Here is a 22,115-nt window from a genome sequence, read left to right as displayed (position 1 = left end):
CACGCTAGAGTACAGGATTAGCACCCAGCTGATGTGTAGACGTGCTATACTCAGCCGACATCGATGTGTAGATTGCTAGAGTATAAATATTATAGGCCCAGGTAGACTTAGGTTAGATGAGATAGGACTTACTTAGGTTTAGGGAAAAATCTACCACAACCCTTATACTGCTTTAGAATAGGAAGAATAGGAGACCCTTTCTCCATGCGAACACAGAGGTCCACATAATGAAGATCAGATGTTGCCAGTACCTTCCTACAGAACAAAGAAATCCTTCTCTATCATGTACTGCATGCTGAGACTATCATACAAAAATGTCTAACGGACGCCAAACAATCCATCTGTCGGAATCCGTTCCCCCACCCACATGATGAGAGATGTTGATGTGATGTCATAAAAGATGCTTGTTCTATTCTGTGTGTGGATCGAGCTTAACCAGCATCCGTTTAAAGATTTATTTTTTGGGGCGTTTTTGAGAAAAAACCCTGAGAAAATCGTGTGTGTGTGTGTGTCTGTGTGTGTGTGTGTCTGTGTACCTGTTTTTCTATCCCAGTGGGGACTTCGACCTGAATGCACACAGACTCATGGGGACTCGTGTCACAGTGGGGACCTAAATTGAGGTCCCCATGGGTAAACAAGCTTATAAATCATACAGAATGAGGTTTTTTGGAAATGTAAAAATGCAGAACGTTTTCTGTGATGGGTAGGTTTAGGGTTAGTGTAAGGAGACAGAATATAGTTTGTATAGTATAAAAACCATTAAGTCTATGGAGAGTCCCCACAAAGATAGTGAACCAGATGTGTGTGTGTGTGTGTGTGTGTGTGTGTGTGTGTGTGTGTGTGTGTGTGTGTGTGTGTGTGTGTGTGTGTGTGTGTGTGTGTGTGTGTGTGTGTGTGTGAGAGAGAGAGAGAGAGAAAGTGAGAGAGGCAGAGAGACAAGGAAACAGAGAACAAATAATGTTAGCCTATATGCAATCATATCTTTGTGTAGGCTAGTTGACAATAACAGTGTAACAAATTCATAACGGAGATAACAGTTAAATATTGGGTTAAAATAAATCAAACAAATTGTAATGGATTCTCCTTGCAGATAAATACACTCACACAATAACTGCACTCACTCACATCCATACACAATAAATACCACAGGGCTGTCACTTTCGCTGTCGCTGTCATCGGAGGATGACACCTCTCCAGATCCCCAAAAAATCACTGACTAGCCTTAGGCCCCATCCACACTACTGCGTTTTAGTTTAGAAACGGAGAATTAAGACGAATGCGATCTCCGTCCACACCAGCGTTTTAGTATAAATTAATTACATTATAAATAATGTACAGAAAACTAAGGAGTACAAGCAGTACACAGGAAGGCGGCCTCTGTTGGTGGGCCTTGAACGCACATATGGTGGAACCACCGCAAACAAATGTCACACTGAATCTGGAAAACAAATTATTTGGATTTTTGGGCAAGAGGCTGCAAATTTTCATTCTTGTGCAATTGATGTTATATTTTTAATATACAGTAATTCATGTGGAGACAAAAGAATAATAGAATATAGAAACAAGAAACGTGTTCATATTCACTGCTGTTATTAGACATGATGTACAGCAGGGATGGGCAACTTCGGTCCTGGAGGGCCACTGTCCTACAGAGTTTAGCTCCAACCCTGAAAAAATCACCTGCCTGTAATTTTCTAGTAATCCTGAGGACCTTGATTAGCTTGTTCAGGTGTGTTTGATTAGGGTTGATGCTAAACTCTGTAGGACAGTGGCCCTCCAGGACCGAAGTTGCCCATCCCTGATGTACAGTATTCACACAAAAAAAGCACTTGATGATAGGCCATCAACTGTAGATTTTGGAGGGGGGGATATGTATTTTGGCAAGTCGAAAATACGGTCTGAAAAAATCTGTATCCCACAATAACTTTTTTCAGGAAACAAGAAACTTGTCCATATTCACTGCTGTTATTAGACATGATGTGAAGTACTCAAAAAATAAAACACTTGATGATAGGCCATCATCTGTAGATTTTGGAGGGGGGTGATACGTATTTTGGCAGGTCGAAAATACGGTCTGGAAAAATCTGTATCCCACTATAACTTTTGTCAGGAAACAAGAAACTTGTCCATATTCATATACTCAGGCCACCTGTGACGTCTCATGCATACCCTCTATATGGAGAATACATAATTGGCAAACGTATGAGGATTATTATTAATAATATGGGGGTAATTAGACAAATACACACTGCTGTACTGTTCTGTCATTTCTTAATTGCTTGCTCAGTTGGTAAATAATTTCTTAATAAAAGGTGTATGTAACTTTTTCACTCTACTAAAGCATAAAAATACCATAATATGTTTGCATATATTGAGGAAACATGCTAAGTTCACATACTCGTTTCTCTGAAAAACACTTCTACAGCCAGTTATTTTACTTTGAAGTGTAGGTTTCCAGGCTGGAATGTTTGTTATTGTTTTGGTGTGTGATACTGCACATTGCCAATTTTCATTGTCCATTTTGCGTGTGCTCAAACTGGCAACCCGTGTGAGCGCCGTCCAGTCTGAGGAGAAGGCGGCGGGAGAAAGGATGATCTCCGATATTTTTAATTCGACTGCAGTACCTATTTCGACCACTAGTTGTTATTCTTACATACTGCACCTTTAAATCTTTATCATTTCTTTATTAAGAGTCTTTATTAAACCCTAAAGTGGTGTTATTATTTTCATATTATCAGGAAACATTCCCAGTCCTTGTCCCCCAAAAACATTTCTATTCTACAAGCTTTCCATAACAAGCTAAATGTTTACATACTAATGACATTTATTTAGCGGCTAATATAATTGACCATGTAGTAATTTTCATATTTACTGTAAATATCAAAAATAAAAGTAAATCATGAGAGTAGTTTCATTTTGAATAAAAGCGACTGATTCTGTGTAAGTTTTATTCACAAATGAGAAGTCATGACATGACATATGAGCAAAAACACTTTTATTTAAACACACACATTAACACACTTTACACAGGGTCTTGGGATCCCAGACAAATGAAAGTGTGGTCTGCTTATGCAATCCCAGTGATACCAGCCTTTGATAAAATATAATAAAATGACATTTACAAGAAATTATTAAAAATGTTATTATTAAAATTTGTTCAAAACAAAGTGAAAAATAAAGGTGCCTGCTTTGTCTGGTGTACAGGGAAATTTATTGGCAAAATGAATCTTCTTTGGAAAAGAATCAAGGTTGTATTAACTATTTACATTATATTGGTATATATGTATCACATGCATAAATCACCATGGTCGATTAGATAATTAAAAATATAAAGTTCATTAACATGTTTTCATGCATTTGTACAACTTAAAAACATATATAACTAACACAAGAAATTATACCCAGATTAATAGTGCTTCTGCAAACTAGGAAAGTTTACTGCTGCCTTCACCACAGGAGTTTATAATTAATATTATTATGCTACCATATATTTCGTAGGAAAAATTTTCTTTGAAAAACTTGCACTTTGAAACCTGTTTTCAAAAGCTTAGTTAAAAATGGTGTTGTGTAAACAGCCCCTAAAACGTATTACGATTAGTGATTTCTACCAAGGGAGTCCCCTTTCCCTTTGAACTGCGATCATGACACATCCTCGTATCATTGTGATCTGGGTCATGCCCCATCCACCTCATTTTAAAACTGCATCCCAGTAACAAATAGATGAGTGGGCTGGTAAAGAGGTGGGTTGTGGCCAGTGCGGTAGCAGCTGGAAGTCCATATTTTGACATGTTTTCACCCAGGCTGCCGCTTACGGTGGCCTGAAGCATAGTTAAGATGATTTGAGGTCCCCAGCACACAAAGTAGGCAATCTTTATAGCACAGATTATTTGTGCCTGCTTCCTACATAATTTACATAATTTATGAGATGATGTCACACAGCAGCTGAGAAACATTACCAAAGCTGGCACCACTAGCCCAAGGAGAAATCGCATGACAACGACAGTCTTCAGCCTTGCAGTGCCGTCTTGAGTTGTTCTGGATTTGTCAAAGTCATAGTCATCAATGCACTGAACATCTCGGACCTCTCTGGAAAACAGTGAAGGACATGCCAAGACTGCTGCAATAGTCCAGGAGAATGAAATCAGACAATTCTTTATTTTTTTTGTGCACATGCTCTTAAAAAGGGTAGATATAATGCTCCAGAGACTCAGCATGGTTGCCGTGAAGAACATACTGCCGTAGGTGATATAGGATGACAGCTTGCAGCTTGCATTTCCGTAATTCCATTCAAAGTTATTGTAAGCATACAGGAGCTGAAACACCACAGATGTACAGGAGACTAAATGTGTTACAGCCAACGCCATAATCCAAATGGCAACCTCCTGAAAACTCTTGTATTTCCGGCAGCTGATGACAATGACGGTGAAGTTGAGGGTGACACCAAGGATGAGAACAATACAATATGTAATGAAGTAGGTCATCCTGATATCATTTTTGTACTGATTACTGCTTGTATTTATTTCTACTTTAAGTTCTTTAATGATAGAATCATAGTCTATATTGCTCCAGTTACTGTTATCTCCAGACATCTTGGAAATCCTGAAAAAAAAAAAAAAAAAAAAAAAAATATATATATATATATATATATATATATATAATAATAATAATAAATATACATATATATATGGATTATTTCACAATGGTTCTGTTCATGTTTTGTTGTGTTAAATAATAGTGAAGACTATGAACTGTTTTTATAGAAAAGAGCTGTGTAATTATTTTATTTTCATGTCCAACAGAAATATTAACATCATACAGGTTCATGGCCAAGCAATGAAGACATTTTATTTTTTAGTAAACTGTTCCTTTAAGGAGAAGTAAAAAAAAAATTCTCTTTCCAAATGACCCACCAATGAAAGCATGGAATGCTCTTCTGTTCATACTATCTTCAAGGATAAAATATCATATATTTTAGAAATATCTTATGTTATAATCAATGACACTGAAATTTGATTTCAGTGATGAATGCATTTAAATACCTTATATTTTAATCGGGGGAAAAACATCACATTAGTAATTCAAATATCAAAGCCAAAAAATGCATGATTTAATATATTATGAATGAAAGCATAGCATCTCCATAACAAAAAGAAAAATCGTTACCACGATTAGAGTGCAAAAACAGCAATTTCTGCAACAAAAAAAAAACACTGCATGCATGTTAAATCTTATTGTGCATTATTGCACACAACTTTTTGTTTTTTCAACTTTTACATCTGCATGTAATTTATCAGTATATATATATATATATATATATATATATATATATATATATAATTTATTTGGTTTTAATGCTTTGCTTCCTGCATACTTTCTGCAAAATATTCTTACCTTTGGCAGTAACAGTGCAGAATGAAAAAAATCAGAAGAGTGTATCCATCTGAGAGAACTCTGAAAATGAGAATAAAAAAAGTGCACTGAATATTTAGGTTTCTTTTTGAACAGTTAACAGTTACACCCTCCCCCCACCAAGAAGACAGTAGGCATATACAGCATCTGCTGCTGCATTTATTGAACAAAACTTGTTTTGGAGGTATGAAAGTAATTTTTTTCATGAGATATATTTTTGTCATACTGTCCTGACATTTTGTATGAATTAATCAAAACTTAGTTTGAATTATTGTTTTGTTGACTTCTAAGTGGTCAGCATGTGTCAAAGTCAGTGTGTCTAGCAGGCACATGATGTTCTGTCATGGCCAGGGTGGAGCTAGACTCTCAGTACAGTGGGGGCGGAACTTCATCATGGGGCCCTCTGTAACCAAGTCATTTTAAAATTAAAAACGTAAAATATCTGATGAATGCATATGTAATAATGTGTCACTTGTTGAGCCAAGTAAGCTTATATGTCAAATAAAACACAAAGAAAAGCCACATTTTTTGACAAGTTTGTATTGACGAACAAAGAAAACAGTTTGCCAGTCAAGTAAAAATGTTTCAGCACCACGGACAGATTCTGAACATTCAGATGCTCCCAATATAGCCTACTGTAACGGAGCTGCCCACATTGTAAACTCCGAACCCGTGCATAGCCTATTCAAAGCAACGCAATTTCTTCATACGTTTGCGATATAACGAAATTTTAATTTTAATAACAATGGTCATGTTTGTGCTTTTTGATTAGGCCTATTTATTATGTGCAACATTTAAATTAATATTCAGAAACGGGTAAAGTTCTACCGTTTGTTTTTCTGTTTAACTTTTATTAGCCTGCAAACCAAAATAAAATGGGGCTAGGCTACTTGATTATATTATTATTATTAAATTGGATGGGCTATCTCTGCTATTTTGAATCAACAGGATAGTTAATTTTTTCTTCTGCAGAACAAATTGTATAAAAACGAATAGCATACGAATAATAATTTAAAAATCATATAAAGATCAAGAAATCCAGAAAAAAATGTTTAACAAAATTACGAAAATAAGGATAAAATATAGCTGCAAGCAGCAATTACCGGGGCCAAGCAGAATAAGACGACAAGACATGCCAACATGTCTGAAAGTGTCAGACCAACTGCAACAATGAGCAATTAAAGACATTTAAAGAGGATTTTAGGCGAAATGGCTGAAAAATCATGTAAAAAGTGATTCAAAATATGATTTAATGGATTGTCACTTTTGACCAAAAGGTGGCGCTGTTACGAAATTGATGTGGTGTGGTCAGAGTAAGGAGACAGTGACACATACAAAGTTTTGTGTCAATATGTCGAGGCATTGCAGATATAAAGCCTGAATAGTCATTTTGGCATCATGCCTCAACTTTGCTGCTGCGCTATACGAAAACGGTTTCATCAATCGACACGAAATCCATAACTTTTTGTCGGCACAGTCTGGAGATGATACGATTCGATTTTGGTGAAAATCGGACAAACGGTCTAGGAGGAGTTCGAAAAAGTAGGTTTTGAATGAAAATCAAGATGGCGGACAGGAAGTTTGGCCAAATAAGGAAAACTTGGTATCTATGTTCTCGGCTTGACCCAAGGAATCTATTAAGACCAGTGGCATTTCAATAGCCAGATTTATTCAAAAGTTATTAGCCTTTTTGGAAATTTTGTTATACCTTTTGACCACTAGGTGGCGCTGTCTTGAAATATTTTGGTTGCCTTCAGGGGATGGTGCTGATGACACAATCTGAGTTTCGTAATATTACACCAATGCATTTGTTTAGTATAGCATTTTATTTCACAAAACTGTATTGAAGTCAATGGGAATTTCATATTTTGTTCAATTATAGCGCCACCAAGAGGCTCAGTCCCACAATTTTTTTTACGTGTCCTCAGAGTAAGCCCATACATATGTGTGTCAATTTTGGTGAAAATATCTCAATTCGCTTCGGAGTTATAGACATTTATATGAAAAAACACGAAAAAAATGACTGACACATGACTTTGATTGGAAATTAGTACCCCTAAACATCAATATTTTCGCATTTGGGCATTGGCGTATAGCTATCGACCTATGTTTCCAAACTTCTGACGGTGGTTTCGTCTCGATCGGACTAGCGGTTTCAAAGATATAGCCAAATGTTTTTTAAGCGCTAAATCACAACGCTACACAAACCGTAAGGCGAAACCTAACATGTTTGGTATCGTAGGACTCAGCAACGATTCAGGAGTCTAAAAAGATGAGTTTCGTGAAAATAAGTCGACCACACCCAAAGTTATAAGCATTTGGAAAAAAAAATTCACCACTAGGTGGCGCTGTTTCGAAACTTCTCAGGCTCATTCAGGGCATTGTGCTGATGACCCATACCACGTTTCGTAACAATCCGTTCATGCGTTCATAAAATACAGAATTTTAGCACAAAATTCAAAATGGCCGACAGCCAAAATGACCGATATGGTCAAATTGGATATCAGTCGACTCGGCATGTTGCCCTGAATCTTACGAGACCAATTTTATGATTTTTGGACAAACTGTTCAGAAGTTATAAGCAATAATAGCCATTTTTCATATCTCCGGACCAGTAGGTGGCGCTGCGTCGAAACACAGCATGTAGCCTCAGGTCATGTTTGTGAGTACAAGCATAGATATCATATAAAGGCTAGATGTCTCGTCCGCGCTGCTGGCCAATGGAGCTCGACATCCGCACACGGCGGCCATCTTACGACAGGGTGCTCGCTCACTCATAACATGGTGCATGTACTTTTAAATAACCATAACTTGCTCAATTTTCTACCGATTTTCAAACGGTTTGGTTTGTTATAAACGTCAGAGATGTAGCTATTATACTGTATACATATGAATAATTATGTTCAAAATGTTTAAGCATTCAGAATTATAGCCACGTTAATAACGTTTGTAAGAAACCAAACCGTTTGTAAATCCGTCCAGATTTCAGCGAGATAAGAGGATTTGTGTGCGTGCTGCTCACTCACCTTAATTCACAGAGCCCTGTCCTAAGATGGCCGCCGGTGATGCCGGAAGTGACTCAGCCTTAAGACATCTAGCCTTTATATGATATCTATGAGTACAAGTACCAAGTTTGGTCTGAATACGATAAACCGTTGCGGAGATACAGCCTTACGACTGTTTTTGCTAGCGCTACGTAAAATGTATTTGTGCGTTTATCGAAAACGGTTTGACGAATCAATTTGAATTCCATAACTTTTTGTCAGTACTACCTGAAGATGATCTGGTTCAATTTTCGTGCAAATCGGACAAACCGTCTAGGACGAGTTCGAAAAAGTAGCTTTTTTTGAAAATTCAAGATGGCGGCCATATTTTTATGACGGAAAATGACGTCATAGGGTACAATCGAATCGCCATGAGCTCAGGAATCAGAGGAAAAAATAATTTTGTTGATTGGCCTTACGGTTCAAAAGTTATTAGCAAAATAAAAGTGAAACTTTGGACAGGTGGTGGCGCTAGAAGGAATGACTTAGAAACACCAAAATTGGTGTATTTAATGTTGGGACTGTCCTCTATCAGAATGTCAAACCATTACAACTTTCCCGCAATCGGTTCTATGGGCTGCCATAGACTCCCAGTCGGAAGAAGGAAGAATAATAATAATAGGAACGGGAACGGATACAATAGGTGCCTACGCACCTTCGGTGCTTGGCCCCTAATAATAAGAACGCGAACGAAAACAATAGGTGCCTACGCACCTTCGGTGCTTGGCCCCTAAATATAGCTGCAAGCAGCCATTACCGGGGCCAAGCAGAATAAGATGACAAGACATGCCAACATGTCTGAAAGTGTCAGACCAACTGCAACAATGAGCAATTAAAGACATTTAAAGAGGATTTTAGGCAAAATGCCTGAAAAATCATAGAAACAATAATTAAAAATATGATTTAATGGATTGTCACTTTCGACCAAAAGGTGGCGCTGTTACGAAATTGATGTGGTGTGGTCAGAGTAAGGAGACAGTGACACATACAAAGTTTTGTGTCAATATGTCGAGGCATTGCAGATATAAAGCCTGAATAGTCATTTTGGCATCATGCCTCAACTTTGCTGCTGCGCTATACGAAAACGGTTTCATCAATCGACACGAAATCCATAACTTTTTGTCGGCACAGTCTGGAGATGATACGATTCGATTTTGGTGAAAATCGGACAAACGGTCTAGGAGGAGTTCGAAAAAGTAGGTTTTGAATGAAAATCAAGATGGCGGACAGGAAGTTTGGCCAAATAAGGAAAACTTGGTATCTATGTTCTCGGCTTGACCCAAGGAATCTATTAAGACCAGTGGCATTTCAATAGCCAGATTTATTCAAAAGTTATTAGCCTTTTTGGAAATTTTGTTATACCTTTTGACCACTAGGTGGCGCTGTCTTGAAATATTTTGGTTGCCTTCAGGGGATGGTGCTGATGACACAATCTGAGTTTCGTAATATTACACCAATGCATTTGTTTAGTATAGCATTTTATTTCACAAAACTGTATTGAAGTCAATGGGAATTTCATATTTTGTTCAATTATAGCGCCACCAAGAGGCTCAGTCCCACAATTTTTTTTACGTGTCCTCAGAGTGAGCCCATACATATGTGTGTCAATTTTGGTGAAAATATCTCAATTCGCTTCGGAGTTATAGACATTTATATGAAAAAAACACGAAAAAAATGACTGACACATGACTTTGATTGGAAATTAGTACCCCTAAACATCAATATTTTCGCATTTGGGCATTGGCGTATAGCTATCGACCTATGTTTCCAAACTTCTGACGGTGGTTTCGTCTCGATCGGACTAGCGGTTTCAAAGATATAGCCAAATGTTTTTTAAGCGCTAAATCACAACGCTACACAAACCGTAAGGCGAAACCTAGCATGTTTGGTATCGTAGGACTCGGCAACGATTCAGGAGTCTAAAAAGATGAGTTTCGTGAAAATAAGTCGACCACACCCAAAGTTATAAGCATTTGGAAAAAAAAATTCACCACTAGGTGGCGCTGTTTCGAAACTTCTCAGGCTCATTCAGGGCATTGTGCTGATGACCCATACCACGTTTCGTAACAATCCGTTCATGCGTTCATAAAATACAGAATTTTAGCACAAAATTCAAAATGGCCGACAGCCAAAATGACCGATATGGTCAAATTGGATATCAGTCGACTCGGCATGTTGCCCTGAATCTTACGAGACCAATTTTATGATTTTTGGACAAACTGTTCAGAAGTTATAAGCAATAATAGCCATTTTTCATATCTCCGGACCAGTAGGTGGCGCTGCGTCGAAACACAGCATGTAGCCTCAGGTCATGTTTGTGAGTACAAGCATAGATATCATATAAAGGCTAGATGTCTCGTCCGCGCTGCTGGCCAATGGAGCTCGACATCCGCACACGGCGGCCATCTTACGACAGGGTGCTCGCTCACTCATAACATGGTGCATGTACTTTTAAATAACCATAACTTGCTCAATTTTCTACCGATTTTCAAACGGTTTGGTTTGTTATAAACGTCAGAGATGTAGCTATTATACTGTATACATATGAATAATTATGTTCAAAATGTTTAAGCATTCAGAATTATAGCCACGTTAATAACGTTTGTAAGAAACCAAACCGTTTGTAAATCCGTCCAGATTTCAGCGAGATAAGAGGATTTGTGTGCGTGCTGCTCACTCACCTTAATTCACAGAGCCCTGTCCTAAGATGGCCGCCGGTGATGCCGGAAGTGACTCCGCCTTAAGACATCTAGCCTTTATATGATATCTATGAGTACAAGTACCAAGTTTGGTCTGAATACGATAAACCGTTGCGGGATACAGCCTTACGACTGTTTTTGCTAGCGCTACGTAAAATGTATTTGTGCGTTTATCGAAAACGGTTTGACGAATCAATTTGAATTCCATAACTTTTTGTCAGCACTACCTGAAGATGATCTGGTTCAATTTTCGTGCAAATCGGACAAACCGTCTAGGACGAGTTCGAAAAAGTAGCTTTTTTTGAAAATTCAAGATGGCGGCCATATTTTTATGACGGAAAATGACGTCATAGGGTACAATCGAATCGCCATGAGCTCAGGAATCAGAGGAAAAAATAATTTTGTTGATTGGCCTTACGGTTCAAAAGTTATTAGCAAAATAAAAGTGAAACTTTGGACAGGTGGTGGCGCTAGAGGGAATGACTTAGAAACACCAAAATTGGTGTATTTAATGTTGGGACTGTCCTCTATCAGAATGTCAAACCATTACAACTTTCCCGCAATCGGTTCTATGGGCTGCCATAGACTCCCAGTCGGAAGAAGGAAGAATAATAATAATAGGAACGGGAACGGATACAATAGGTGCCTACGCACCTTCGGTGCTTGGCCCCTAATAATAAGAACGCGAACGAAAACAATAGGTGCCTACGCACCTTCGGTGCTTGGCCCCTAAATATAGCTGCAAGCAGCCATTACCGGGGCCAAGCAGAATAAGATGACAAGACATGCCAACATGTCTGAAAGTGTCAGACCAACTGCAACAATGAGCAATTAAAGACATTTAAAGAGGATTTTAGGCAAAATGCCTGAAAAATCATAGAAACAATAATTAAAAATATGATTTAATGGATTGTCACTTTCGACCAAAAGGTGGCGCTGTTACGAAATTGATGTGGTGTGGTCAGAGTAAGGAGACAGTGACACATACAAAGTTTTGTGTCAATATGTCGAGGCATTGCAGATATAAAGCCTGAATAGTCATTTTGGCATCATGCCTCAACTTTGCTGCTGTGCTATACGAAAACGGTTTCATCAATCGACACGAAATCCATAACTTTTTGTCGGCACAGTCTGGAGATGATACGATTCGATTTTGGTGAAAATCGGACAAACGGTCTAGGAGGAGTTCGAAAAAGTAGGTTTTGAATGAAAATCAAGATGGCGGACAGGAAGTTTGGCCAAATAAGGAAAACTTGGTATCTATGTTCTCGGCTTGACCCAAGGAATCTATTAAGACCCGTGGCATTTCAATAGCCAGATTTATTCAAAAGTTATTAGCCTTTTTGGAAATTTTGTTATAACTTTTGACCACTAGGTGGCGCTGTCTTGAAATATTTTGGTTGCCTTCAGGGGATGGTGCTGATGACACAATCTGAGTTTCGTAATATTACACCAATGCATTTGTTTAGTATAGCATATTATTTCACAAAACTGTATTGAAGTCAATGGGAATTTCATATTTTGTTCAATTATAGCGCCACCAAGAGGCTCAGTCCCACAATTTTTTTTACGTGTCCTCAGAGTGAGCCCATACATATGTGTGTCAATTTTGGTGAAAATATCTCAATTCGCTTCGGAGTTATAGACATTTATATGAAAAAACACGAAAAAAATGACTGACACATGACTTTGTGGAAGAAGAAGCGGAAGAATAATAATAATAAGAACGGGAACAGATACAATAGGTGCCTCCGCACCTTCGGTGCTTGGCCCCTAATAAGAACGCGAACAGAAACAATAGGTGCCTCCGCACCTTCGGTGCTTGGCCCCTAATTATGTTTGACAGGGAACGCATCTCAAGGTCGCATGCGCAGACTCATGTTGCAGTTGGAGCAGTCATCACCGAACAACAGGCAAATAAAATATTAAGCTAAATAAAGTTAGAAAAGTTCAGTGAGTGATTTTCTTTTTCTTTTGTTCTTTGATCAACATTAATGGTAGCAGCGAGCAGAGCTGGACTGGGACAAAAAATCGGCCCGGGCATTTTGGCCCAGATCGGCCCACTATGATCATAAACACCACCCATCTTTGCACGCCCTTAATTATATGCATACCAACTCCTATTCATTAAAACCACTAATGCCATGTAATGAGTGAGTATAGGAACGAGTGAGAGTTAACAGATGAAATAAGTAAAAATTTGACATTTATTAATACAGTTGAACTATACTTCACAGTGGTGAATCCTAAAACAAGCTATAATCTGCATTAGCATAGCAATACAAGTTTTTCTTACAGGATTTTTGTTAAAACTGTGGTGGGTGGACCTTGGTCCTTCTAGGGGGGTTGGGGGGCATGCCCCCCCGTGAGAAAATTTTGTGCATTTTAATGTTAAATTCATCAATCTGGTGCACTTTGAGAGTTCAAAATTAAAAGCTCCAACCCATATTCAGTGTGCAAATTAAACAAAGAAAAATTCAAACCTCTTTTAGTTACAGTGTCTATTTACATTACACCTACTACATAATAGCCTAATAGTTATAATATTAATCCAATGACAGTAATTGCCATATTTTGTAAAACAAATGCACTAAAAAATAAAGGAAACTTTCATAATTAGTTTTGTACCAATTTCTATACTTGAAAGAGATAAGCACATGATCTTTTATTTTGACGCAAACTGCATCAAGCTTTTATTTTGGCGGAAAACATGGTTTACAAACGCCTGAATTGCGGTAATCGTCAACTATGCAGATGTGGAAATAATCTGTAACTGGGTAATGGGTTCCTACACTCATGACATGGCCTAAGTGTTTTGAAAGTAGTTCTGCTTAACGCAGGCTCTACACTCTCTCATCTCTCTCCTGATCCTCATCACTATCATAATCATCACAGGAGCTGATGAAGGGCAGAAAACATATATTTTGACACATAAAGTGTCTGCTTTAAGGGCCTGGTTCTATTTTTTCACGCTATTTCTCTGCACATTCCTTGCGTTTCTTCTCCATCTCGCTGACTATTTTGACAGATACACACTGACACTGCTGCACGCTCGCTCACTCGTTTAAAGTTGTGATTGGGCCAGCCCAGTGTCAATCAAGAAAATAACCAATGGGCCGCTGATCTACGTGTTTCATGTGCTGGTCTGTCAGGAAAAAAAAAAACTAACACTGACTTTTTTGGACCAATGCATTACACCGGCACAAACCCAGCGCCGCCAATTAAGCAAAACAAAACCAAACGAATGGGCCGCCAATGTACAAATTTTATGGGCTGTTAAAAAAAAAAAAAAAAAATTATGTATACGAGTATGAGATGTATCGGCCCGAAAAGCACGTCGGCCCACCGGGAAAATGCCCGGTATGCCCAATGGCCAGTCCAGCCATGGCAGCGAGTATATGCTGTCAGTGCACTGATTCAATAGACATGGGCTTACTGTTTTTCTTTCTCAAAGACAAAACCGACTGTTTACGGCAGGGGTGTCAAACTCATTTTCACTGAGGGCCACTTCAGCATTATGGCTGCCCTCAAAGGGCCGGTTGTAACTGTAAGACTTTTAAAATGTTAATATTGTCTCTTTATTTGATTATTACTTATTTAAGTTACAAATATTGTATATGCATTTGCAGGGGTGTTTCTAGGTTTTAAAAACATCAGGGGATGAGCCCGAAACATCAGGAGCTGGGTAATAATGATTTGATACAGATAATATTGTATTATTGTATATATGCAGGGGCAAACTGGCTCAAAAATTCAGCCCTGGCACTGTACTAGCCACACCAGCACACATTACCACACAGTCATGCGTATTCAAATGTGAGGTAGTTAGGGGGGTTCGGGGACATGCTCCCCTGATAAAATTTGGATTTCTCTGACCTACATATGTGCATTTTAAGGTGTTTAAAGGCCACATTTTTTTGGGATAACAATAGCTTTAAAAGCATGTCAGTGGGCAGTAGCATAAATTATTTGTCAAGATAACAGATTCTTAAAAATGAGAATAAGGATAAATGTTGCAATGAATGATCCACACTACAAAATGGAAATGCAAAATGTTTCTGCTTATTGTTGACAATACACAATCACATATTCCAAACGAGAATGGCCTTAAATGAGAAATCTTTCAAGGATTATTTTGCATAGATGTTACATTTCAATCAAAAACCAGTGCAATCTTTTTAAAACTAATCAGTTTAAAGTTCAATTGTTCACTCCTAAAGACAGTCACTTGTCGCCACCTACTGGCTTAATGATGCAAGTGGCGCAAACACAGACAAGCGGAGTGATACAAATGGTGAAAAGGCTAATACAGGTACCTATTTTAAAATAATATAAAATATCAATATATTATTCTTTAATCAGTTCTATGCAGCAGAATCAGATTTAACAGAATTTTTTTTTACCAATTGTCAAAATAAAGTAGGCCTGTAGTACTACAAAGCTATTTTTGTCAGAGCATGAGCAGATCAGGGAGAGGACCAGTGAACGAGAGGATCGTGATTCTAATTTTACCAGTGTTGCCCAGCACGGCTATACACCATGCTACAGCACAGTAGTACTATTGCAAAAAGAAACAAGTCCAGAGAAATTTCATGTCGGCACGTTTTTTAAGCGGACTTTGCCTTTCCAATGAGCGTGAGCAGAACTCGCAACACTCTCACACACACACACACACACACACACGGAGGTTGCTTGCGGAACATTGAGCAGAACGCGCTGTGGACACGGAGCGGAGAGCACAGCGCACACACACAGCGGAACCGAGGGGAACGGAACGATATGCATCGTTCTGCATCTTCGGAAGCGGACTCGCACGCAAAGTCATAAAACACGCTGAGCCAGAGTGAAACCATAGCCGAACACGGAGGGGCGCGGCGGCTTTTTAGTATATTTCGGCCAAAAACCGAAAATGTTATTTTCGGCCGAAAATTTTCGGCAGCCTAAATTTTGTTGCATCCCTAATTTTAAGACACCCATATGCTCTCGCGGGCCACATAAAATAATGTGGCGGGCCGGATTTGGCCCGCGGGCCTTGAGTTTGACACATGTGGTTTACGGTGATATTTGAACTTGAAAAAAGGTTGAATTTCTGTGGTTGAAACAACAATTCTTCTAATGTTTATTCATGTGTATTTGGTGCTATGAATGAACTAGAAGGAGTGGCTACTCTTTTCGTGCTTTGTGAGTGCGCAGCACAGAAAACAGCGGGCATGCAGACATGTTCTCACATCTTGCGCTTAAAGAATGCCATCAAGAAGAACACCGTTCCTGTCCAGTGATCCAAGATCGGCGGCGTTTGAGGGGCCCCTAATTGGCACGGGGCCCTGGGGCGGCCGCACCCACGCTATCTCCGCTACTGGTCATGACTGATAGGGTTGGGGACGGTTGCAGTTATAAATTGCATGTTTAATAAAAGTTTGTTGCATTGCAAATTGTTCAATTCTTCCTGTCTGACAATGAAATATGGAGGGATTGAATAGCATCTGTAACACCTTCACACTGAATCTATGTAGGCTTATGTTCTGCACATAAACAAACAAAACTCAATAACTGTTATTTGATAAATATGACTAAATAAGTAAATTATAGGCTACAATAATATTATTGAAATAAATAATTCTATAATATTATAGTAGGCCTAAAACAGTTAATATTTTCAGAATTCTATGCTCATTGAGACAAAAAGCTAAAAGTTAATTAGTGAAATTTAAGGTATTTTTAACATGTTGCAACCGTCCTTGGGTTGTGTTGCAACTGTCCCCTGGGTTGGGGTCAGTTGCAACATCTAGCTTCTTCCTTTCAAATAAATACTGTGAACGATAGGCTATGTTATATATAATAATCTTTAAATGGTATGGGTAATTAGCAGACAGATGCAAGTTTAATATATACAAATTTGGGTGGTCTAGTCCAAACAGTCTCTGAGTAACAGAGAAATGCAAAAACTGTTGCACCTGTCTCCGATCTCCCCTAGGTTATGCAACGTTTTCGCATACTGCAAAAGTTGCGTAGGGCCCCGCAAATTAGTCAAGGCCCCACCTCCCCCTCGTGTGAAAGCGCGTCAATCAAGGCTTACAACATCGATGAGAAAATTAGGCGGAACTATCCTTCTGGTCATGGAAAGAGACAAGAACGCCATGAGAGTGAATTGCGGGAATAGCAATCAGGAAAACTTGTGTTCTCTCCTCTCCAAGTTTGATGTCAGCAAAGAACAGTAAAGTTATAGCCTGGATGCCAGCTTTCTAGCCGAACCACCTAGGTCGGGAAGTTCGGTCTGGACTTGATCCGTTGCTCGAACCATAGCTGTTCGGACCCATCAAATTATCAGGGTGGACTTATACGGTGATGGACAGATCAACGTTATGGAAGTAATGTAAGCGGCTGAATTCGTTTCTGAATCTGTAGCAGCAACAGTAACTAAGGAGGGCGAGGCATTTTCTTTCCTGGTTCGGTTGAAACATGCCCCTTAATCACAGCCCAGTGGAGCAGTATCAGACTCATATTCTGACTAGAATCTGAGTATGACGACGTCAAGCTATTAAAGTTACCGGTAATAGTATACATGATAGTATAGTACACAGACGTTCTGCATAATTAAAGGTGTGGCCACTTGAGTGACAGATCCCACTAAACATTGGACGTTGGATAGACATGCAGATCATGTCTATATTGGGTCCGTCGGTCCATGACCAATTCTGGACATCTATTCAACGTCCAAACTAGGTCCACTATTTTGACGTCCAACCATGGCCCAACTTGGACGTCATATTGATGTTCAACATTGGACCTTTGAACTGGGTAATTTTTTTGGACGTCATTTGGACGTCTATGACAGGTGCAGGGAATTTACATGATTACTATGTAATAGTTTTATTTATTTACACATTTCAACATTGTTATTATCAACATGATTAATACATATGAATACAGATTATTTATAATTATTTAAGATCATTTTCCAAAAACTCCATTTGATTGTCTCAGCATCAGGTGATAACTGGAGACGCATACAAAAGTGTGATGTTGTAGCTCAAACAGTAGAGCATAGGTGCTTATAATGCTAAGATCATGTGTTCGATACCCAGGGTGTGTGTGTGTGTGTGTGTGTGTGTGTGTGTGTGTGTGTGTGTGAAGTAGCCGCTGTTTTGTTTGAGCGCACTGAGCGCGATTATTGTTTGGAAAAGACTTATCTAATAAAACAACCGATCCACAGCAAGCCGATCCCGTCTCCTTCCTTCTTCCCACAAACGAACTTTTGTGGACGGACGTCCACATTAGACGTGCGGAAGACGTCGAAAAAAGACGTCGCCTCACTCGCCTGGCGTCACAAAACAACCCCTTCAGTGGACCGAATTTGGACGTCCAAAAATGACATGAAAATTACGTCACTCCGACGACACATTGCGCAGTGGGATGGATTCCCGCTGATGTCAATGCTAGCCGTTTGTCTGCTGTTAGCCGTCAGTGACGCAAGGCCAAGATAAGATGGCGACGGCCGGCTCCGCCTACTTTAGGCTTCAAAAATTTAGTTATTTTTTTATTTATTTATTGCATTTTCAAAATGACAGAGTTTGATTTAGGCTTCAAAAATGCTCTTCAGAAACCTACGGGTGACGTCACGGACACTACGTCCATATTTTTTTACAGTCTATGGTTTTGACACGGGATGGTGATTGCAAATGCCAATCGGCTGAGGGTGGGTACCGATGATGGTGAAATACATTTTGACTGAAACTGTAATCATATCCGCGACCCGCGAGAATGAGACAGGTGATTGACAGGACGATAGCGAAGGCAATTAAAGCGATAACTTCTGTTAACAAAAAAATAAATAAGTGTTTAATAGATGTGACTTTGTCCTACTTCCCATGGTACTAACCGTAATTAACAGTATGCTGACCCAGTTTATATGTAAAATATTTGGTATGCAATCTATATGTAATATCTAAAAACGCTTTACAGTGTGATGGAAATAAACTTTTCTTAAAGCGTGTTGTATCACCACAGATTTATTGGCACCCTTCTATCTGTGTTGTATACTGTAATAGACAATTGTCCTGCAAAATAATGAGTTTTTTTGTAAGAAAAACATTGCGAGCAAATGTCGAATTGTTGTTTGAAATATAATCAACAACGTAAGAGGCTTAGGCTTTTTTAAAAAAATAAATAAATAAATTAAAGGGGCCGTTTTCTCGTGCTTATTTCATTTCAAATTGGAAAAACTATCAAAACGGACACAAATGACTTCCTTTTACACTGAAATGCCTTCCGTTTGCACTGAAAAGTTCACGCACATCTGTAGTACCCTCACCGCCTGATGAGGGGAGATATATGTATATATTAACACAGGACACGGAGCTGCTGCTGCTTCACTTATCAGAGTCTGTATTGTTTTTTTATACAATGTAAAACAGTTCAATCACTCGTGTCAATCAATGACAGTGCGCATCACTTCAATAGTAATCACAAAATATAGAACAGAATTACATATACAGTACATACAGTATTTTCCCTTTACTGCTGTGTCTACAGATTAAGCATTATGTACTATGAGATATTCACTGATAACATTTATGACATTTTCCATGTGAATAAATCCTAAAAATGTGTTCATGTTTGCCAGAATTATTCTTTCTGATACACTTTTTAGTACAGACACTCATTTTCACAGTTATTTGGCACTTACAACTTACTCATTGTATTATTTCACCAAAACACATGTTATTTGTGGACTTTACTCTAATATTGCGTATTTTCTCTGAGACCGCATGGTCTCCATCACTAGCATGAAAATGTGTAACTAGCACGCGTGACGCAGCACACAGACGTGACTTGAAGCGAACTTTTACATGTCCGTCATAACAGTAAACTTAAACACTTTAAACAATGTAGTTAACATTTCATAAACTCTTACATGTCAAAAAACATACTCTCATTGCTTTTATGTAATTCATACCTGATGAGGGGAGATAAATGTATATATTAACACAGGACACGGAGCTGCTGCTGCTTCACTTATCAGAGTCTGTATTGTTTGAGCAGCGCGCGCTTGCCGAATATGCGAGTATTTATAGGTGTATGCGTGCGTCAAGTTTATATGTAGCCTATATGCAAGTTATTCACACGTGTATATGCATTCATTACTAACATAATATGTATTGGTATGGATTTCATATTAGTGTGCACGTGTATTTCATATATGCATTTTGAACATCCAATAGTATACATGTATATGTGAGTAATTTATAGGTGTATATGCACGTGTGTTATGTATGTATTGATAAGCGAAGTTTGATTTAAATCCTACGTGGCGCCTCATAAAGAAAAACAAAATAAACTAATTAAATGTATACGCTCCACAAAGAGAAACCAGATCACGATGGTGACTATTGGATGGTCAAAACATTTGATGCCTCGGAGAGAGGGAGCAGGCCACCGGATCGAAGCGGCACGCCAGGCTACCAGGCAGCCAGGCAGCTGATGTTCCAAGCGTCCAGCGTTGAAATAAACACGTAGCGTAAAGCAAGCACCCCATAGCAGTACGCGAATACAATTCGCAGATATTATACATCCACTCTTGCAATCAAGCCTGCGCAGCACCGCGTATCGAGGCAGTCTGCATAACGATACAGTCTGCAACACAATGCTGACCTGAAATCAGTAGAAAAAGCCCCGACGAGAAAACCACTGCACCGTCTCTCCCTCTGTCTGTAAACGGTTTGAACTGCTTGCGATGCACAGGGGATTTAAACTCCAGGACGTAAAAAGACAATCTGGTACAACACACGTTGTATCGCAGGATTCCTCAGCCACGTAAAATAAGGCACGCCCCATAACGAGGATTACTACCATAAACATTGGCTACACTTGCTAATGCCGGCCACTTCCAGGTGTGTTCTGTGACTTTGTGCCTGACAGAAAAAAAAGTGAGAGTGAAATACTTAAGGGATAGTCCACGGCTAGCCATGCATTAAAGGATTTTAATGCACGACGTAGAGGTAGGGTGACCACCCGTCCCGCGTAGCGCGTGCGCGCACAGCGTTTGAAGCCCAATTCACGCGTCCCGCAAATTGAGACCGTGTCACGCATAATCTATGCTTGCTCAAAAAAAAGTTGGTCGCTCTATATCCTCGAGCCCCAAGCAGACAAACGAACATTACTTGACATTTCAGCACGCTATTGTTGCCACACAAACCCCTCAGTTGAACTGCTGACTAGGTTGTTGTCAACTTTTTCGTTGTTGTCATGACAGCGCATGCACGCGCATACCAGACACACTGGGGAAGGAAGGAACTTTTAGATGCGCGCTTTCCAATTCGAAAAATTCGAGAAAGAGACTGAGTCTGAGAGGCACCGCCATCATCAATTAAAAAGAGAAGGTGTGGGTACAAGAAGGAATGGGGAAATGAATATTTGTGGCTGAAAGGTGTTGAGGGGGATACCGAGAGGGCTTTTTGTGACCTTTGCAAAACGTCCTTCTCAATCGGACATGGAGGGGAATATGATGTCAATCGTATTTTTTTTTAAATACCTTTTTTTTTTTTTTTTTTTTTTACTGTTCCTGTGGTGTTGAGCAATTACAATTCCTGTTTATCCTATAATTTTATATTATTAAAGTAAATAAATTGTAATGAAAAATAAATAAAATTAAATAGTAAGTGAGTCTTTATTTAGAAAAAAAATACACGTTGGTTGGCCTATTCATGACACGTTTAGGAGAATAGGGCATTATTAATATACCATGTAAGGTATGTGCTAGAAATGGGTAAACCACTATCAGTGAGTCTGCCAGTGGGGCACCGCCGCGCCAGGCAGTGTCCCACATTGTCCCTCAGAAACATACCCCTTGTCCCCCCTTGGGCTTATTAGCAGGTGGTCACCCTACGTAGAGGCGAAGAACCACCCGACGCGAAGCGCCTCTACGAAGTAGAGAGAGAGAGAGAGAGAGAGAGAGAGAGAGAGA

At 39.1% G+C, this 22,115-nt stretch overlaps 1 protein-coding gene across 4 annotated transcripts; it reads right to left on the bottom strand.

Annotated features, from left to right (window-relative positions):
- Positions 1-2,978: 2,978 nt before the first annotated feature.
- On the bottom strand, positions 2,979-20,945 carry LOC311083277 (chemerin-like receptor 1). Of its 4 annotated transcripts, none has more exons than XM_084114712.1 (4): positions 20,804-20,945; positions 5,392-5,451; positions 5,164-5,191; positions 2,979-4,599 (listed from the first exon to the last, which is right to left on the bottom strand). In XM_084114712.1, the coding sequence occupies exon 4, from the start codon at positions 4,587-4,589 to the stop codon at positions 3,579-3,581; it is 1,011 nt and encodes a 336-aa protein (XP_083970838.1). In that variant the 5' UTR covers positions 4,590-4,599; positions 5,164-5,191; positions 5,392-5,451; positions 20,804-20,945; the 3' UTR covers positions 2,979-3,578. The 4 variants fall into 4 exon arrangements, with proteins under 4 accessions (XP_083970838.1, XP_083970839.1, XP_083970836.1 ...); XM_084114713.1 differs by lacking the exon at positions 20,804-20,945 and adding an exon at positions 20,109-20,168; XM_084114710.1 differs by lacking the exon at positions 5,164-5,191.
- Between the last annotated feature and the right edge of the window lie 1,170 nt (positions 20,946-22,115).

The sequence above is a fragment of the Abramis brama genome, assembly GCF_963993115.1.
Source record: "Abramis brama genome assembly, chromosome: 5".
Classification (NCBI taxonomy): domain Eukaryota; kingdom Metazoa; phylum Chordata; class Actinopteri; order Cypriniformes; family Leuciscidae; genus Abramis; species Abramis brama.
Note: the sequence above shows the minus strand (reverse complement) of the source record. Positions and strands in the feature narration are given on the sequence as shown.

Coding starts and splice junctions, on each gene's coding strand:
- LOC311083277 (XM_084114712.1), bottom strand. CDS start 4,589: ATGTCTGGAGATAACAGTAACTGGAGCAATATAGACTATGATTCTATC.